Source organism: Garra rufa, chromosome 11 (assembly GCF_049309525.1).
Source record: "Garra rufa chromosome 11, GarRuf1.0, whole genome shotgun sequence".
Taxonomy (NCBI): domain Eukaryota; kingdom Metazoa; phylum Chordata; class Actinopteri; order Cypriniformes; family Cyprinidae; genus Garra; species Garra rufa.
In genome coordinates, this window is record NC_133371.1 from 8961408 (window position 1) to 8978502 (window position 17095).

Genomic DNA, 17095 nt, shown 5'->3' on the forward strand with positions numbered 1-17095 from the left:
TTTTAAAATCAGTTCATTCTCAGCTTTTTGTCAGTGTGACAAAACAGTTGATTGACATGAGCATCTTACCTTAGACCCGCCCTCACCGAGCTGAAACAGTCGAATACGATCCTCATTGTGTGACTCAGGTGCAGAGGAAGACTCTAATTGAGCGATTGAGGTGTTCTGTTGTTGGATGTAATAATGAACATAGCAGTCGTCATTTACTCCCGACATCTGAGCCGCTGAAGACGCAGAGGACAACGCTACTTTCGTTTTTAAATGGAAAGCGCCAATCCCGATCTACATATGCATCTATCTTCTTGCAAATCGTTCCTGATGCAGCTTCACCCACAGCAGAAGTGAGTTTAAGGGTTTTTTATGCATTTTTGCAAATGGCCTTTCTTAATAATGTGCTTGTTGGTAAGTTTTGCTGATAAACGCAGCTAAACGTGGGTAAAGTAAACATAATCCCAGAGAGGGGTGGAGTGAGCAGAGCTCGATGGCATTTAAAGGGGCCATGTCTTAAAATGAGCTGAAATTTTGCAGAGCTGATTTTGACAAGGTAAAAGAGTGTTTTTTTACACTACTATTGAGATTTTTTAACCAAAGTATATTAGAGACTTTTCATTAAGACCCTAAAGAATCATATGAACTTGTGGAAAATAGACAACTGATGACCCCTTTAACACACGAAACAATCGGTCTGTGCAAGAAACTGAACAGTATTTGTGTAATTTTTTACCTCTGTCCAACTGTCCTGAGCGTGTTCACAACAGCCGGAGCGTGATGCGTCAACATGTTTTGGCATAGTAGACGCATGAGTGGAAGCGATCCGTCGCTTGTATACGTCACTCATTGTTTACACAGAGAGATTGTGGGTACGAAGGCTACTCAAAATGGTAATTACTTGCGCTTATCCTGATTGTTGCAACTGATTAAAAACTAAAAGATTATGTTTGCTTGTGCAAACTCATCTGGGAGTGTTGACTTTTCACAGACTCCCAACTTTTAAGCCTGACTGAAGTTATGGTTGCTTGCTCTTCATCAGGCACCGGCTGTTGTGAACACGCTCAGGACAGTTGGACATTGTGGTGGATCAGAGAAAAAAATGATATAAATACTGTTCAGTTTCTTGCACAGACCGATTGTTTTGTGTGTTAAGTCCTCAATGTATCGTCACGAGCCGCAGGGTTTCATTTGGTTTTGTCCGTGTATGTTTTTTTGACTCTCAAAGTCGTGGGTCCCATTGACTGCCATTATTTGACTGACAGACTGCAACAGTTTGAGTTTAAAAAAAATCTTTGTTTGTGTTCTACTGAAGAAACAAAGTCACCTACATCTTGGATGCCCTGGGGGTAAGCAGATAAACATCAAATTTTCATTTTTTAATGAGGTGCAGATTCTGCTTGGACCTGATTATTCTAACAAATGCACAACCACCGTTTGTCCTCACCTTAGCGAGATTGTGCTCCTGAGTCTTTCTGAAGTAGAGTGCCGGTACGCCGAGCTCAGACGCGGCGATCCACTGAAGGGCTGCTCTCAGTTCTCCATCCACATGCTCTGAATCCATGTCAAAGTTCAGCACCAGGAGCTCCCGCTGACAGCTGCTGCCGGCTGTGGACAGCCCAGATGTGACTTCTGTGAGACAAAACCAGACCGGTCACTTTCAGCCACTTCTGTGAATGTTACTCTGTGTGATAGATAGATTTCTATAGATCTAATATGTTGCAAGTAGAATCTGATGGAAAGGGAAGGTAGCTCTGATAAACATGCATCTTTTAACCTTCTGGTGCTGTTCAATAATTTTTTCAACTAAATACACTACCTGTCAAAAGTTTTTGAACAGTAAGATTTGAAATGTTTTTTTTAAAGGAATCTCTTGTGCTCACCAAGCCTGCATTTATTTGATTCAAAGTACAGCAAAAACAGTACAATTTGGAAATATTTCCACTATTTAAAATAACTTTCTATTTGAATACATTTTAAAATGTAATTTATTCCTGTGATTTCAAAGCTGAATTTTTAGCATCATTACTCCAGTCACATGATACTTCAGACTTCTAAAAAAAACATTACAAAACCTTTTGAATGGTAGTGTACATTCTTTTTTTTACTTCAAGGACATGATTTAAAAAAAGTTTAAATGGTCCTGAAAACAGTCAAAAGTGTACTGTTTGCAGTCAAAAATGACCACACAGGAAAATAACAGAAAGTGAATTTCATTTAGTGGAAACGCTTGGCACTGGGCCTAATCAAAATCTTACTGAAAGCTCATTTTTTGTATACCTCAAATTTGAAACACAACTCGTTTAGATTTATTTTCAGAGTAAAACCGGAATTATAAATTGTGCTTCCTCATACACATAACTTTTTTGTTTCACTTTTTTTTACTTCAATTTATTATTTTGTATATACAGGCTAATATGACTCAGCTTTTTAGTCTTATTTTAGTATCACTGAGATATTAACATGATTTTTAAAACCTTTATTTGTTGGAGTAGCTCTTTCTGTGTATTTGCTAATGATTTGCACATTTTAGAGAGAACAGAAGAAAGGAAAAAAAAGAGAAAAGAATCAGATCATCATTGCTTTGATGCGATAAGCAAGTTTAATTAAATGATCATGTTATATTTTGCTTGCATTTGTGAGTTAATAAAAAGTACATCATATTATAAAATAGGCACATAATTAGTGTTATTTTAATATCATGAAGATACTATTATAGTCTCTTATTTTCATTTAATTTATTTTCATTTAAATTCGTTTTTTGAATAATTTTGTTGTTTTGTCCTTTTTTGTTGTAAATATGTCTATATAGTTTCATAGTTTTATATAGTTTTACTCTAGTACATCAAGATAAGCTAAATAAAAATCGATAAATGTTTACTTGGTAATTACCAGCAAAATATTTATTTTTATTTCAATTAATGTTTCTAACCCTGCACATAATATCAATAGTATAGGGTCAATGTAGTAAGGGTCAATTTTTGGAAACTGCGATTTATACATCAGCTTAAAGGATAACTATTGCCAAAATGCAACCTGGGCTGTTTTTTTACTGTAAACGAGACAAACTTATATCTAAAAGCATAATTACGACAAACGAGCCGTTTTTGAGATTGACCGCGATTTCGTTTTGTGGTCAATGGCCGGTGAACGGGAGTACTAGGGGCATAACTTTGAGCGCATCAAAATCGATATTTTTACAACACTAAGAAGACTCGACACACCATGAAACTTCGCTCGAAGTATCGCCTGGGTCTCTACACATGAACTCAAGCATTGAGAACATTGTTTGTGTACACAGAGTTTACTAAAAAGAAAGTTTTTGAACAACTCACTTTCACTGTTTGGGTTTCCGCTCGCAGCCGTCTTGCCACTCAAGAAGTGTCGATCTCCGAATGCGAATGAATGGACTCCATAGGACGAAATATTAGGCAGGGTGGCCGCGGATCCTTAAAAAGTCTTAACAGGGCTGCCAACTCTCACGCATTCAGCGTGAGACTCACGCAATTGACACTTTTCACACGCTCTCACGCCACACATCCATTTTCTCACGCAGTCAAAAGCACCCTCAGTTAAAACTAATAATAAGATATTGGCTAAACAGATTTGGCAAAAGCTCCAGTGCGTATTTGTGTTTGTGCTCTGGAAATCGCCAAAAGACAACGTGTTTTCGTAGCGCTGAGCAATGTAGCCAATCACAGACATTTATGTTGATCTAGAACGCCTGTGATTGGCTACATTGCGTTCTGAATTCACTCACCTCTAAACGCCAGATTGCACTTGTGGACTCTCACTGTAAATAAGCGGTTCATTGATAATAAAAGGACTTTTGCGATTAACTGAAGCGACACGTTTTAGTGATTATCAATGAAGGGCTATTGCGCACTCCAAGGCTACGTATAATCCGTTTAGAATTTGAATAAAAGTTTTGTTTTTCGTCCTGCTAACAGCTGTATACCCGGTACAAGAAGCAGAATTTCGGGAGTGATAAATCCCTCATGAATGAAGGATTAATTTTCGAATATGAGAAAAATATAATTTCTCAGAACAGCAGACTAAAGAAAAATATTTGAATTTTCGTGTCAAAATATATATATATTTTTTTTAAATGCAGTTGCAATTATTTATAATGACTAAATCTAGGAATTCTTTTACTGCACATAACTTTTTACCACAAGAAAAGTAAATAGTTTTGCAGCACTGCAACAGTTATTTTACATCATTTTATAATAAAAACACAGTATGACATTTTTATAAATATATTTAAAAATAACAAATAATTTCACAATGCTGAAGTCAGACCAAATTTTAATAAAAAAACTGCTCATGCGAACGTGTGTAGCACCTTTTTTGTTTCATGATTTAAAATGCAGTGTTTAGTTCTAATTTTCAATTTATTAATATTTTTTTAACTGCAAAAACATTTCATTGCCAGAAAAAAAAATATTTATGGCTGGTAAATTCTCTCAAATCACCAAAAAATGTCGCTTGTATCATGAATAAAATGGCAGATATGGCAAAAAGTTTTAGGCCGTGCTTGTAAGTGTAGAAATTACAACTAAAGTATTGTAATTCCCCTACTGTAGAATAAGAGAAAATAACATACTGGTGAAATACTCATTTTTATTTACTTTACAGAATTGTTTTCCAATATTACTGTCGTTGGAATAATAATATAAAATTATTATTATTATTATCATTATTCTTTTTTCAAATTATTTTTTATTCTAATATAGACTGAGACACTATATCACAACTAATAAGAGGATTAAGTCCCCTTTAAACCTCAAGATCAAGTCAATTCACCAGCTTTTTTCTTTGTTTAGTTTTCACACTGAAACTGTATTGGAGCTCTGAATTGTGAACTCTCAAAGTACACCAGATAGATGAATTTAACTGTAAAATGTACAAAATTTTCTTACGGGGGAGCATGCCCCCGGACCCCCCTAAAGACACTGCTGTGGGAATTCTCACTCCAAGCTGAACTCAAAAGTTGGCAGCCCTGGTCTTAAAAAGTCTTAAATTCCGTTGTCCTAAAATAAGGCCTTTAAATGTCTTAATTTGTCTTAAATCTAAATCCAAGGGTCTTAAATTTTTTACACTTTGAAAAGGAAAAGTTTATCGTTTTGAGGAGAATCTCCTGCGCAGGTTCTAAATCTGTTCTGTTGCTTGACAACGCCTCAGTGTTGCCAGATTTAGCGGGTTTCCGCCCAACTACACGCATTTGAATCGCAGATTAGCTGTTAAGTTTAACCATCATAGAGTAAAAGTTTATAATTAGCACATGTTTTTACGTTGCCGCACACAACTGGCGCGAGCACGCGCAGAGAGAGAGAGAGAGGAGAGAGAGGCGCGCGGCGCGATTCACACAGATTGATTCCTCTTTAACTGCTATTTGAACGGAAACGTACATACCAAGTCATGTCTTAATACCCGTTTTGGTATTCTGTTTAACAGTCGTTTATGTCTTCAGTGAACCGAAACAGCTGAGAAAGAGATGCGTGCCAGTATTCGGTTTGGGCATTTGGCCTTAAAGAGACAGCGTCCTATAAATACCTGCAGTGAGAAACACTAGTTATTTTACAATTAATTATTAAATTTCCCCTCCTGAATACTAGTGTTATTGATTTTATTACTAACTTTATGTTGTATTCATTTACACTTGTCATTTGTGTAATTGTTCTTGTTTTGTTACTGAACTTTAGTTCAGATAGTAGTTTTTGCTGTGGATGAGAAGTAGCCTACCTAAAGTAAGCATTCAGTAATTAGGAAAAAACAAACTTTTTTTTTTTTTTTTGCTGATCCGAAAAATGATCCGATCCATGACTCAAAATCCGTGTTTGTTACACTGTTACATTGGCTTCAAAGTGTGTGAGAGCCTTGACTTTGTCATGGAATAGAAAATAATTTCTTCTTCTGGAATAGTGTTTTCTGTTGAATATTCCCAAGAATAATCAGTTAAATAAAATAATAATTTAAAATATCTTCATAGTTTTGTGCTAGACTTTTGCGGGACTTTCAATTTGGTCTTAAATTTTGTTTGAAAATGGTATTAAAAAGTCTTAAAATGTCTTAAATTTAACTTGGTCAAACCTGTAGACACCCTGTTAGGCTTATATGAGGCTCTTTTTACAACTAAAAGGTTAATATTGTTTTTCCCTTCTAACAAAACAACGAATTAGCCGTGCATTTATATGGAAATATGCTTTAGGAGCTATCCATCCTCGCATTCGACACCTCTTGACTGGCAAGACGGCCAAGAGCAGAAACTCAAACAGTGAAAGTGAGTTGTTCAAAACCTTTCTTTTTAGTAAACTCTGTGTACACAAACAATGTTCTCAATGCTCGAGTTCATGTGTAGAGCCCAGGCGATACTTCGAGCAAAGTTTAATGGTGTGTCGAGCCTTCTTAGTGTTGTAAAAATATCGATTTTGATGTGCTCAAAGTTATGCCCCTAGTACTCCCATTCACCAGCCATTGACCACAAAACGAAATCACGGTCAATCTCAAAAACAGCTCGTTTGTTGTAATTATGCTTTTAGATATAAGTTTGTCTTGTTTACAGTAAAAAAAACAGCCCAGGTTGCATTTTGGCAATAGTTATCCTTTAACATTAAAGCTGAATAAAATAAGCTTTCCATTGATGTATGGCTTGTTAGGATAGGACAATATTTGACCGTGAAACAACTATTTAAAAATCTGGAATCTGAGGGTGCAAAAAAATAAAATAAAATAAAATAAATCTAAATATTGAAAATTGAAAATCGCCTTTAAAGTTGACCAAATGAAGTTCTTAGCCATGCATATTACTATTAGCCATGCAAAGTACGTTTTGATATATTTGCGGTAGGAAATTTACAAAATGTCTTCATGGAACATGATCTTTACTTAATAACCTAATGATTTTTGTAAAAAAAAAAAAAAAAATGACAGTCCCATGTTGCGTCAGTCCTCAAATGACAAATGACTGTCATGACCAATTAAAACGTATGTTTATTTAAATGCAATGTGTGGAGTTTTTATACGGTCCCTTACCCACCATCTGTCCCATTTCCGTTTTCCAAAACATTTTACATTTGCATTTATGCATCAGGCAAGTGATTCAGAGTGCATATCGAACCCACGATCACATGATTGAATATTGTACCACAATGCATTACCTATTGAGCTACACAAAACCCGAATTATGACGCAAATAAATAAATATGAAAGTGTCCTGTTGTCCATAAGGGTGCAAATTTAGTAAACGCTCCGATGGGTTGTATTTCAGGGATTTGACAAATGACCTATACAGGCGTATTGGTTGAAGGACATGTTGGAAGGATCACATATGTGACCCTGGAAAAACCAGTCATAAGAGTAAATTTGACTGAAAGCTGAATAAATTAGCATTCCATTGATGTGTGGTTTGTTAAGATAGGACAATATTTGGTCGAAGTACAGAACAAAGTTGTCCAAATGAAGTTCTTAGCAATGCATATTACTGATCAAAAAATACATTTCGATATATTTACGGTAGGAAATATCTTCATGAAACATGATCTTTACTTAATTTCCTAATGATTTCTGGCATAAAAGAAAAATCGATCATTTTGACCCATAGGCCTACAGTGTATTTTTGACTATTGCTACAAGACTGATTTTGTAGACCAAGGTCACATATATCAATTACAGAGCAATGAATCAAATCAAATCGTGGGATGTCTTGAAGTATCGGCAAATTGTATCTGGCTAACAAAATTAATGTCAGATCATATTCTGATGAAATGTCTGATTTACACCACTAGTACTTGTGCATTTTAAATTCACATTATAAAGTCAAAAGCCAACATCTATTGCGAGTCGAGACCTTTACTTTAAGATCCACTGTTCTATTTAAATGTGGATCAGTGCGAATAAAAAAGAGCTCATGGGAAATAAAGAGGAGCTTAACCATTCAGACAGCCCACCGTCTCACTGCTAAAACCTATTGTGTTTGAGGAACGATAGGCTAATCTTCTCTCCCTCCACTTTTCTGGAGTTACAACATTTTTCTTGTTTTTTAGCTTCTTTTTAAAAGCAATTCACACTTCACAACTTTTTCTTTGCCTCAGTCATCATGATATATCTATGCTCCTCCCCAGCACTCTGAAAACATCAAGATCTGTTCCAAAATTAAGCTATCCTGTTTTCTTGTTCTATCACACATCTTCCCATTTTAACACCCTCTCCTCATTCCTCCATCTTTCTCCCAGCAGGATGATGCTTCGCCTGTCAGCTCCTGTGTCTGAACGTCTCTTTTGTTTCTTCTGCATGTGAATGAGTCTGCATGTGAACAAAAGTCTCTGTGGATTTCTCTCTCTCTCTGCTTAAGAGCGCCTATCCGTCTGCCAAAGACTAGAAGCACACTGAGCGATGAGGGGCAGAGGGCAAGCAATGCACATGTACTGTACTGTAGATGTTACTCAGATAGAGGAGGTCAAAGATTAAAGGGCAATGAAACAAACATCAGAGAGAACAATACATCAAGGTCATGAGAAGAATCAGAGGAACCACAACAGGGCTGTACAGTGCCATATTTGTGCTTGCAATCTTTAAAATTATACTAAGGAAGACTATTTTAATCAATTAGCATGTGTGAGGTACTGTAAGTTTCATTGCTGATGCTTGGAAAATCAAACAACGAACACGTGCAATGAGTCTAATGCTTTGCCTTTGCCAAAGCCTGAGCACTCAGAGCTGCACTGCATAATTTAAGGCAGAACAGTAAAAACTAAGACGATCAATAAAAGATAAAAGAGGATATATCACTCTCATAATGATTTGTAGCATGTTAGTAAGACACAAACATCCAATAGGCTATTTAGATCAGAGGTTAACATATGTGGGTTTTCAGTGGGCTATTCTTAGACCACTAGAAAGAATATGCTGAGGTCAAAAGTTTGCAGAATCTGCAAAATGTTAATTATTTGAGCAAAGTAAGAGGGATTATACAAAATAAAAGTGTTATTTTTTATTTAGTTCTGACCTGAGTAAGATATTTCACATAAAAGAGATTTACATATAGTGCACAAGAAAAAATAGCTGAATTTATACAAATCACCCCATTCAAATGTTTACATACACTTGATTATTTATACTGTGTTGTTACCCGAATGATCCACAGCTGTGTTTTTTTGTTTAGTGATAGCTGTTCACGAGTCCCTTGTTTGTCCTGAACAGTTAAACCCGCTGCTGTTCTTTAGAAAAATCCTTCACGTCTCACAAATTCTATTTTTGTGTATTTGAACCTTTTGAGATCCATCTTTTCACACTGAGGACAACTGAGGGACTCATATGCAACTATTACAGAAGCTACAAAAACTCACTGATGCTCCACAAGGAAAAAAAAATATGCATTAAGAGCCAGGGGTGAAAACTTTTGAACATAATGAAGATGTGTACATTTTTCTTATTTTCCCTAAATATCATGTTTTTTATTTTATTTAGTACTGCCCTTCAGAGGCTACAGAAGATACTTACATGTTACCCAGAAGACAAAATTAGTTAAATTTGCCCTGATCTTCAAATTCAAGCATAGTTGTTCCTTCTGGAGCATCAGTGAGAGTTTGAACCTTCTGTAATAGTTGCATATGAGTCCCTCAGTTGTCCTCAGTGTGAAAAGATGGATCTCAAAATCATACAGTCATTGCTGGAAAGGGTTCAAATACACAAAAATGCTAAAAAAAAAAACAGAAGGGTGGTTTAAGTGTTCAGGACAAACAAGAGACTTATGAACAACTATCACTAAAAAATCATTCAGGTAAGAACACAGTATTAAGAATCAAGTGTATGTAAACTTTTGAACAGGGTAATTTTTTATAAATTCAACTATTATTTTCTCTTGAGGACTATATGTAGTAATCTTTTATGTGAAATATCTTATTCAGGTTGGTACTAAATAAATAAAAAAAAAAACGTGTTTTGTATGATCCCTCTTATTTTGGTCAAGTAATTCACATTTTGCAGATTCTGCAAGCTGGATGTAACTTTTGACTTCAACCGTAAATAAGAAGGTATCCCTTGTGTATTTGTGATATGACTGAACAAAACCAAGTGTAAACAGGGCCTGAGTCATTGTGAGATACTAAAAAAAGGTTCACTCTAAAATTCAGTTGCAGCCTGATGGTCCGTGTACTTTGTGTTCATTTGTTTTTGAATTTAAAACGAAATAAGCAGAAATGAGAAAACAGTTCCTATATTCGTTTTTTTCATTTGTTCAGAAAACGAAAAAACGAAATTTCGACTCGATTTTTCGTTTTTTTTGTTTCATGGGTAGAAAACTGATAAAGGACTTCAAAATTCGTTTTCCACTTGTGGGCGATTACAAGACGCCCCTTTCCGCCGATTGGTCAACCAAATCTGGACAGGTGCCATCCATTGTTCATTCAACAAAATAAAAGACCATTATTTATTTATTTTCATTCATCATAATTGCAGTCTTTGAAACAACGAACATACAAGGATAATAACATTAATCGTTACAAATTATGCAAACAAAAGATTTTCAGGCTTTAAAATAATTCACAGGTTGTCGCGTTATTTCTTGTTTCTTTTAACGAATACAGGTTGCTATACCTGTTTCTATTAAAATAAGTAAAAATAGATATTATATTTTTGTTTCAACACATGATGATGGCTTTCTTCTGTTCAACCTATCTCGTTTCATAAATATTAATCTGCATGTTTTATTTTTTAAATCTGACAGTGCAAAGAAGAACGGATCAATGTTCAGCCAAGTGTAAATACACAGCAGTCATAATTTTTCTTTTAGACATGCTCAGTTTTGGACTAGAGATGGTAAGTGCAAATACTGTAAAGCAAATCGACTGAAGGTACTCAGGTGGAGAATTTAATTTTTACTGTACTGTAGACCTATATATCATAGCCACAGGAAAGTTTCATTTTGACAGCTTTGCCAGCTATTATAAATGTGCACAGCCTAGATGCTGATAAAATCAAATAAAATAAAATATTATTATATATAATAATATATAATATTATAAAATAAAATGCTGATAAACAACTAGTTAAATTACGCTTAGGCTTGAAAAGTCGGTGTTGGTGTTAAATTACTTGCCCACCGCCCCAGTGTAGTTTTTAATAGAAATTTTATAAAGAAATCATTTTTATAGAAATAATATCGATAGTTCAGCGGGACAATCATCATTGTGGTCGTGTCAATCATCTCGCTGGATCACTCGTCTCATACGCTGTTGCTCATGCTGTATGAAGCAGACGATTGTCGCTGTACTACCTTGATATTATTTCTTTAAAAAATATTTCTATATAATATTTCAATCAAAAACGATGGTAGGGCGGAGGGCAAGTAATTCAATCGTTGAATGACCGAACACCGTGAATCACCGACTTTTCAAAGCATTATTAATTATCTAGCTGATATCAACATTGTACTTAAGCATCTAGGCTGTGCACGCTTATAATAACTTAAATCCTGGCAAAATGAAACGTTCCTGTGGCTATGATATACAGTAAAAATTAAACTATTTGTACTTCTTATGTACATGTGATTTTCTTATTCTTTTCCTATTTTATTATTATTATTTTTGACTTAGTTTATTATATTTTGGTAATTAATGTTATTGCACTTGTATGTTTGTAGTTTTAAAAAACTGCAAAAGAATGAAAATAAATAAATAATGGTCTTTTATTTTGTTGAACGAACAATGGATGGCACCTGTCCAGATTTGGTTGCCCAATCGGCGTAAAGGGGCGTCTTGTAATCGCCCACAAGTGGAAAACAATTTTTTTTAGTTTATCCGTTTTCTACCTGTGAAACAAAAGATTAAAAATTGAGCCGAAATTTTGTTTTTACGTTTTCTGAACAAATGAAAAAACGAATAAAGGAACCGTTTTCTCATTTCTGCTTATTTCATTTTAAATTCAAAAACAAATGAACTGATAATCTAACTAAGCCATTTTGCGATGTTGGTTTTATTTCGATTAATCACACAGCCTATTGCAATGGTTGTTTGCTTTAGCAGTCCAACATGTAACTTCAGTCTCAGAAGCGTTACGCCCACTCACGCTGCCCCCTCAGATTTCAGAGCCAAGTGGATTTGAATAATTACATTCAATAACTTCCGAAATCAAGTTTTAGAGAGTATCACATTTGCATAAAGAACAACTGAAATTGAAAAAGTATCTCATCTAGGGCTCCAAGTGAGCCTCTGGTGCCTCTTAAAAAAAATCTCAAAATCCTCATTCGCAGAGAAATAACATGAAGTTCACTTTCGAGAAGAACATGCAACATTTATATAAAAGATCAGGCTGCCAGAAAATGAGAAACGCAAACGGCTTCAGACTGAATACATTAGCGCAGAAGTGTGAAGAGCGAGAGCATGATTTCTTTTTAATTCCAAACACAGTTCCAGCGATGAGCCATTTTCATTCGAATATGTATGTGTGCATGTAGAGGACATATCACTCACCGTCCATCTGATCCTGACAGTGTGACGCCTTCCTCTCTCTCTCCTCACTGCAAACAGAGACACTATCATTATCATGCTGTATAGAGCAATGCTGGCCTTGTTCCAGTCACCTCATGGAGCCCTTCAGGAGCCATGACTATACTGCACTCATCTAATAAGAGCTCAAAATAGTAAATGACTGAAGGCTTTTGGCACCCATTAGAACTGCCCATGTTTGAGACCATTCCCAGACACAGTAATCTAAGCACATTTGCATATTCGTAGAAGAAACTATCGCTCTAATATGACAGAATGTGATCCAAGTTTGACCCATATTTCTTGTCCTCTAACTGTGGCTGTATCCTCACGAGGAGTGCTGCAGATGTAAGGATTTGGACAGCGCTCTGGGTTATGGATGAGCGCTTAACAGCCATTAGCTCCGCTGCTCTGCGCAAGTCTCTCTAAGTGTGCCGCGGTTAGCGTGTTGCTGTTGGATACCTGATTAGGTTGCTGGAGATGGAGTAGTCTAGAAAGCCCTCCAGGTCTGCCAATCCCAGACTAGAAGCACTGCTGTTCCCATTTCTGAAACACACACACACACACACACACACACACACACACACACACACACACACATAAAAAGATAAATGTGTACACATACACTAGTCAGAAGTGTGGAATAATTATGACTTTTGAATGTTTTGAATGGTTTGATGCTTCTTGATTTGATTAAAATGCATCAAAAACAACAATATTGTTAAATATTATTACAATTTTAAAAAATTGTTTTGTATTTGAATATATTTTAGAATATAATTTTATTCCTGTGATCAAAGCTAAATTTTCAGCATCATTACTCCAGTCTTTAGTGTCACGTGAACCTTTAGTAATCATTCTCATACTGCTCAAAACAATGCTTTTTTATAATTTTTTATTTGTTAAAAACTATTTTTGCTGTTTAAATATTTGTGTGGAAATCATAATGCATTTTTCAGGATCCCTTACGAAAAATAAGTTTATTCAAGTGTGCTGTTACTTCTTTTAAAATAAAAATAGAAAAGTATACTTTCATTCTACTTTTTATATACTTCTCAGAAATAAACCTCAAAATGACATTTAAGTATACTTGATATATACTTTGAGCTATATTTGTGCTCTGAGAATCTGTGTTTTCATTGTTATACGCTAGGGGCGCTGTTATACATCTTCTGAACAGAATTTCCAAAACACAAGTGAAGAAGAAACCAAAACAACAGATGCTTCCACATGTAATCTAACACAATCGTCAGACATAAAACCTAGATATGGAAAACTATGTCACGTTATGGAATAAAATGTCGATCCATGAAGAGGTAATAATGACTGTCAAGCTTTGAGGTGTTGATCAACTCCATCTACGTTTTGATTATCTTTTTTTTAGCTTTTTGTTTAAAATGTTGTTTATTTATGTATTTTTTTTTATTTATGAAACATACCCACATATAAGTGTTTATAATAAAAGAAAGCGTGAAGCTCGACTAAAATGTTTTTGTTTACAAGCAGATACCCTGTTCTTTCTTTTGATGTTTTGTTCAGATATTCATATAACAAAATGTATACTAATTATTACCTAATAGGACACAATATTATACTTAAAGTATGATTTAAAGTTCACTAAAAGAAAACCTACAAGTATACTTGCAGTATAAATCTGCTAAACTAGTAGTTTACTGAGACTATACTAAAAATAAAGTGCACTAAAAATGCATAAAAGTATTTAATTAGTAAACTATCAGTATACCTATAAGTTCACTTTTAGTATACTTGCAGTACAAACTGAAAACATAGATGTAAACTAGTTGTGTACTCAAAGTTTACTACTGTTATACTTAAAGTAAACTTTTATGTACTAGAAAGTGGGCCAATTTAGTCTCAATGAGTATTGAAATAGTACACTTAAAAGTATACTACTAGTACACTGATATTTTTATACTTACTACATAAAGTATACTTAAAATATACTTGAACATTACTTAAGTATACTTAATAACATAAACTTGAAGTATACTTTTTTTTTTTTGGTAAGGTATTCTTTCCTGAAAGTTCAAAAGGACAACATTTATTTGAAACAGAATTAAAAACAGTAAAATTATAAAAGTCTTTACTGTCACTTTTGGTCAACTTAACACATCCTTGCTGAATAAAAGCATTAATTTCTTTCTTTTTTTAAATTAAAGCTTACTTGAAGCTGAAAGATCATGTGACTATGGAATACCTAAAGGGACATGGTGGTGAAAAAAAATTTGGGGTTCAATTTTTTGCATTCCCTTGCAAAACTTCTCTCACACAGATAAACACTTCATGTTTACTTTACAGCATGTCCCTTTAGGGTCTCCATATGTGACACTCAAGATGCTGAAAATTCAATTTGCATCACAGGAATAAATTACTTTTTAAAATATATTCAAATAGCAAACAGGTCTTTTAAATTATAATAATACTTCACAGTATTACTGTTTTTACGGTATTTTTTGAGCAAATCAATGCTGACTTCTTTCACCAACATAATAAATCTTAATTATTCCACACTTTTTCTTTCTACGCATCCTCTTGTTGGTTCTGTAAGGGTGCGAACAATGCAAAAGCTACTAATTGTCTCAGCAATGATCACTAAGCCGTGGACAGCAGCAGGGCTTGGAGTAGAGCGAGTAGGCATGAACACTGGCATGAGATTAATTAGCATGGGCATCGTGGGCAACTCACTGCCAGCTAATGACTATGAACGTGAGCCACCTGTGCCCGTACCGACAACAGCCGGATGAACAAGCAGAGCGTAACCTTTCCCCCTGACAGGGCGGAAAGACAATGAAGTGGGGGTTAAAGCCAGATGGAGGCGAATGGCCGCATACCCAGACTCAGGTAAGTGAGGATGGCGTTGGGTTGGCACAGGTTAGGAAGCCTCGGTGAGCGTGGCAGGCTGGGCATGATTTAATCAGCAAGAGGTACTCACACAGCCATTACGTCCTTTTCGTTCTAGAGTCAAAAGGATGTGACATATGACACCTGCCTGTCACTGTGAGGTACATCCTGTCAGGACTATAAGCACTGGCTGTGGAGTCTTTGGGTGAAGACCTCCAGTCATGCTGTCAGAGCCGTTAACTCACACAGCTGTACTGGACTGAACTCGCAAATGGCATCTCTCTCACTTCAGAGAGTTACATTACCTCAAGTACTGGCTTAGAGTGTGTTTATAGGTGTGTGTGTGTAATTGAAATAATAATACTTTGTTTTTTTGTGACCTGGACCACAAAACCTGTCTTAAGTAGCATGAGTGTATTTGTAGCAATAGCCAAAAATACACTGCATGGGTCAAAATGATCGATTTTCTCTTTCATAAAAGATATTTTGTAAATTTCCTACCATAAATATATCAAAACATAATTTTTGATTAGTAATATGCATTGCTAAAAACTTCATTTGGCTTCAACTTCAACTTTAACAAAACTTCAACTTTAAAGGCTTTTTTCTCAATATTTTGATTTTTTTAGATTTACACTTCTCTCATGTTTTCATCAATTTGCAAAAGAGAAAGTAAGTAGGCCTATAGAAGAAAGTAAATAACTGTAAAAAAAAAAAAAAAAAAAAAAAAAAAAAATGGTGAAAAAAAGCCGAAGTCGAAGAGGCCGAAGCCACAGAAACCATAGATGGGAAACCTAGGCAGAAGCAGAGAAGAAAGTAAATAACTGTAAAATAAAAAAAGTAAATAAAAAAACGGTGAAAAATCTGCAATTTATTAAGACATGCATTACCATTCAAAAGTTTGGGGTCAGTAAGACTTGTAATAGTCTTTAAAGAAGTCTCTTATGCTCATCAAGGCTGCATTTATTTGATTAAAAATACAGAAAAAAACAGTAATATTGCAAAATGTTTTTACAATATAAAATAATGTTTTTTATTTTAACATACTTTAAAATAGAATTTATTCCTGTGATGAAAAGCTGAATTTTTATCAGTTGTTACTCCAGTCTTAAAGGAACACTCCACTTTTTTTGGAAATAGGCTCATTCTCCAACTCCCCCCGAGTTAATAAGTTGATTTTTACCGTTTTGAAATCCATTCAGCCGTTCTCCTGTTCTGGCGATATCACTTTTAGCATAGCTTAGCATAGATCATTGAATCCTATTAGACCAATAGCATCGTGTTCAAAAATGACCAACGAGTTTCCATATTTGTTGTATTTAAAACTTAACTCTTCTGTAGTTATATCGTGTACTAAGACCGGTGGAAATGCAAAGCTGCGAGTTTCTAGACCGATAAGATTAGGAACTACACTTCCATTCCGGCGTAATAGTCAAGGAAGTTTGCTGCCGTAATAAGGCCGAAGCAGGCGGAGTATTATCAGAAATGAGTTCCCAGCTAGTTTAGCATTTGCACATGTGCTGCGTGGTATTACTGCTCCTGCTTCGGCCATATTACGGCAGCAAACTTCCTTGACTATTACGCCGGAATGGGAGTGTAGTTCCTAATCTTATCAGCCTAGAAAATTGAAGCTTTGCATTTCCACCGGTCTTAGTACTCAATATAACTACAGAAGAGTCAAGTTTTAAATAGGACAAATATCGAAACTCGTTGGTCATTTTTGAACGCGATGCTATTGGTCTAATAGGATTCAATGATCT

General features: G+C 35.2%; 1 protein-coding gene across 2 annotated transcripts in view; it reads right to left on the reverse strand.

The window, feature by feature from the left end:
- The window catches only part of sphkap (SPHK1 interactor, AKAP domain containing), a 74376-nt gene that overhangs the window by 4819 nt on the left and 52462 nt on the right, over positions 1-17095 (reverse strand). For both annotated transcript variants that reach the window (XM_073850677.1, XM_073850676.1), the window contains 3 exons: positions 12936-13019; positions 12459-12505; positions 1436-1620 (listed from right to left, as the gene is read on the reverse strand). In XM_073850677.1, the coding sequence (XP_073706778.1) occupies positions 1436-1620; positions 12459-12505; positions 12936-13019 (316 nt within the window). The remainder of the gene's footprint in view (positions 1-1435; positions 1621-12458; positions 12506-12935; positions 13020-17095) is intronic.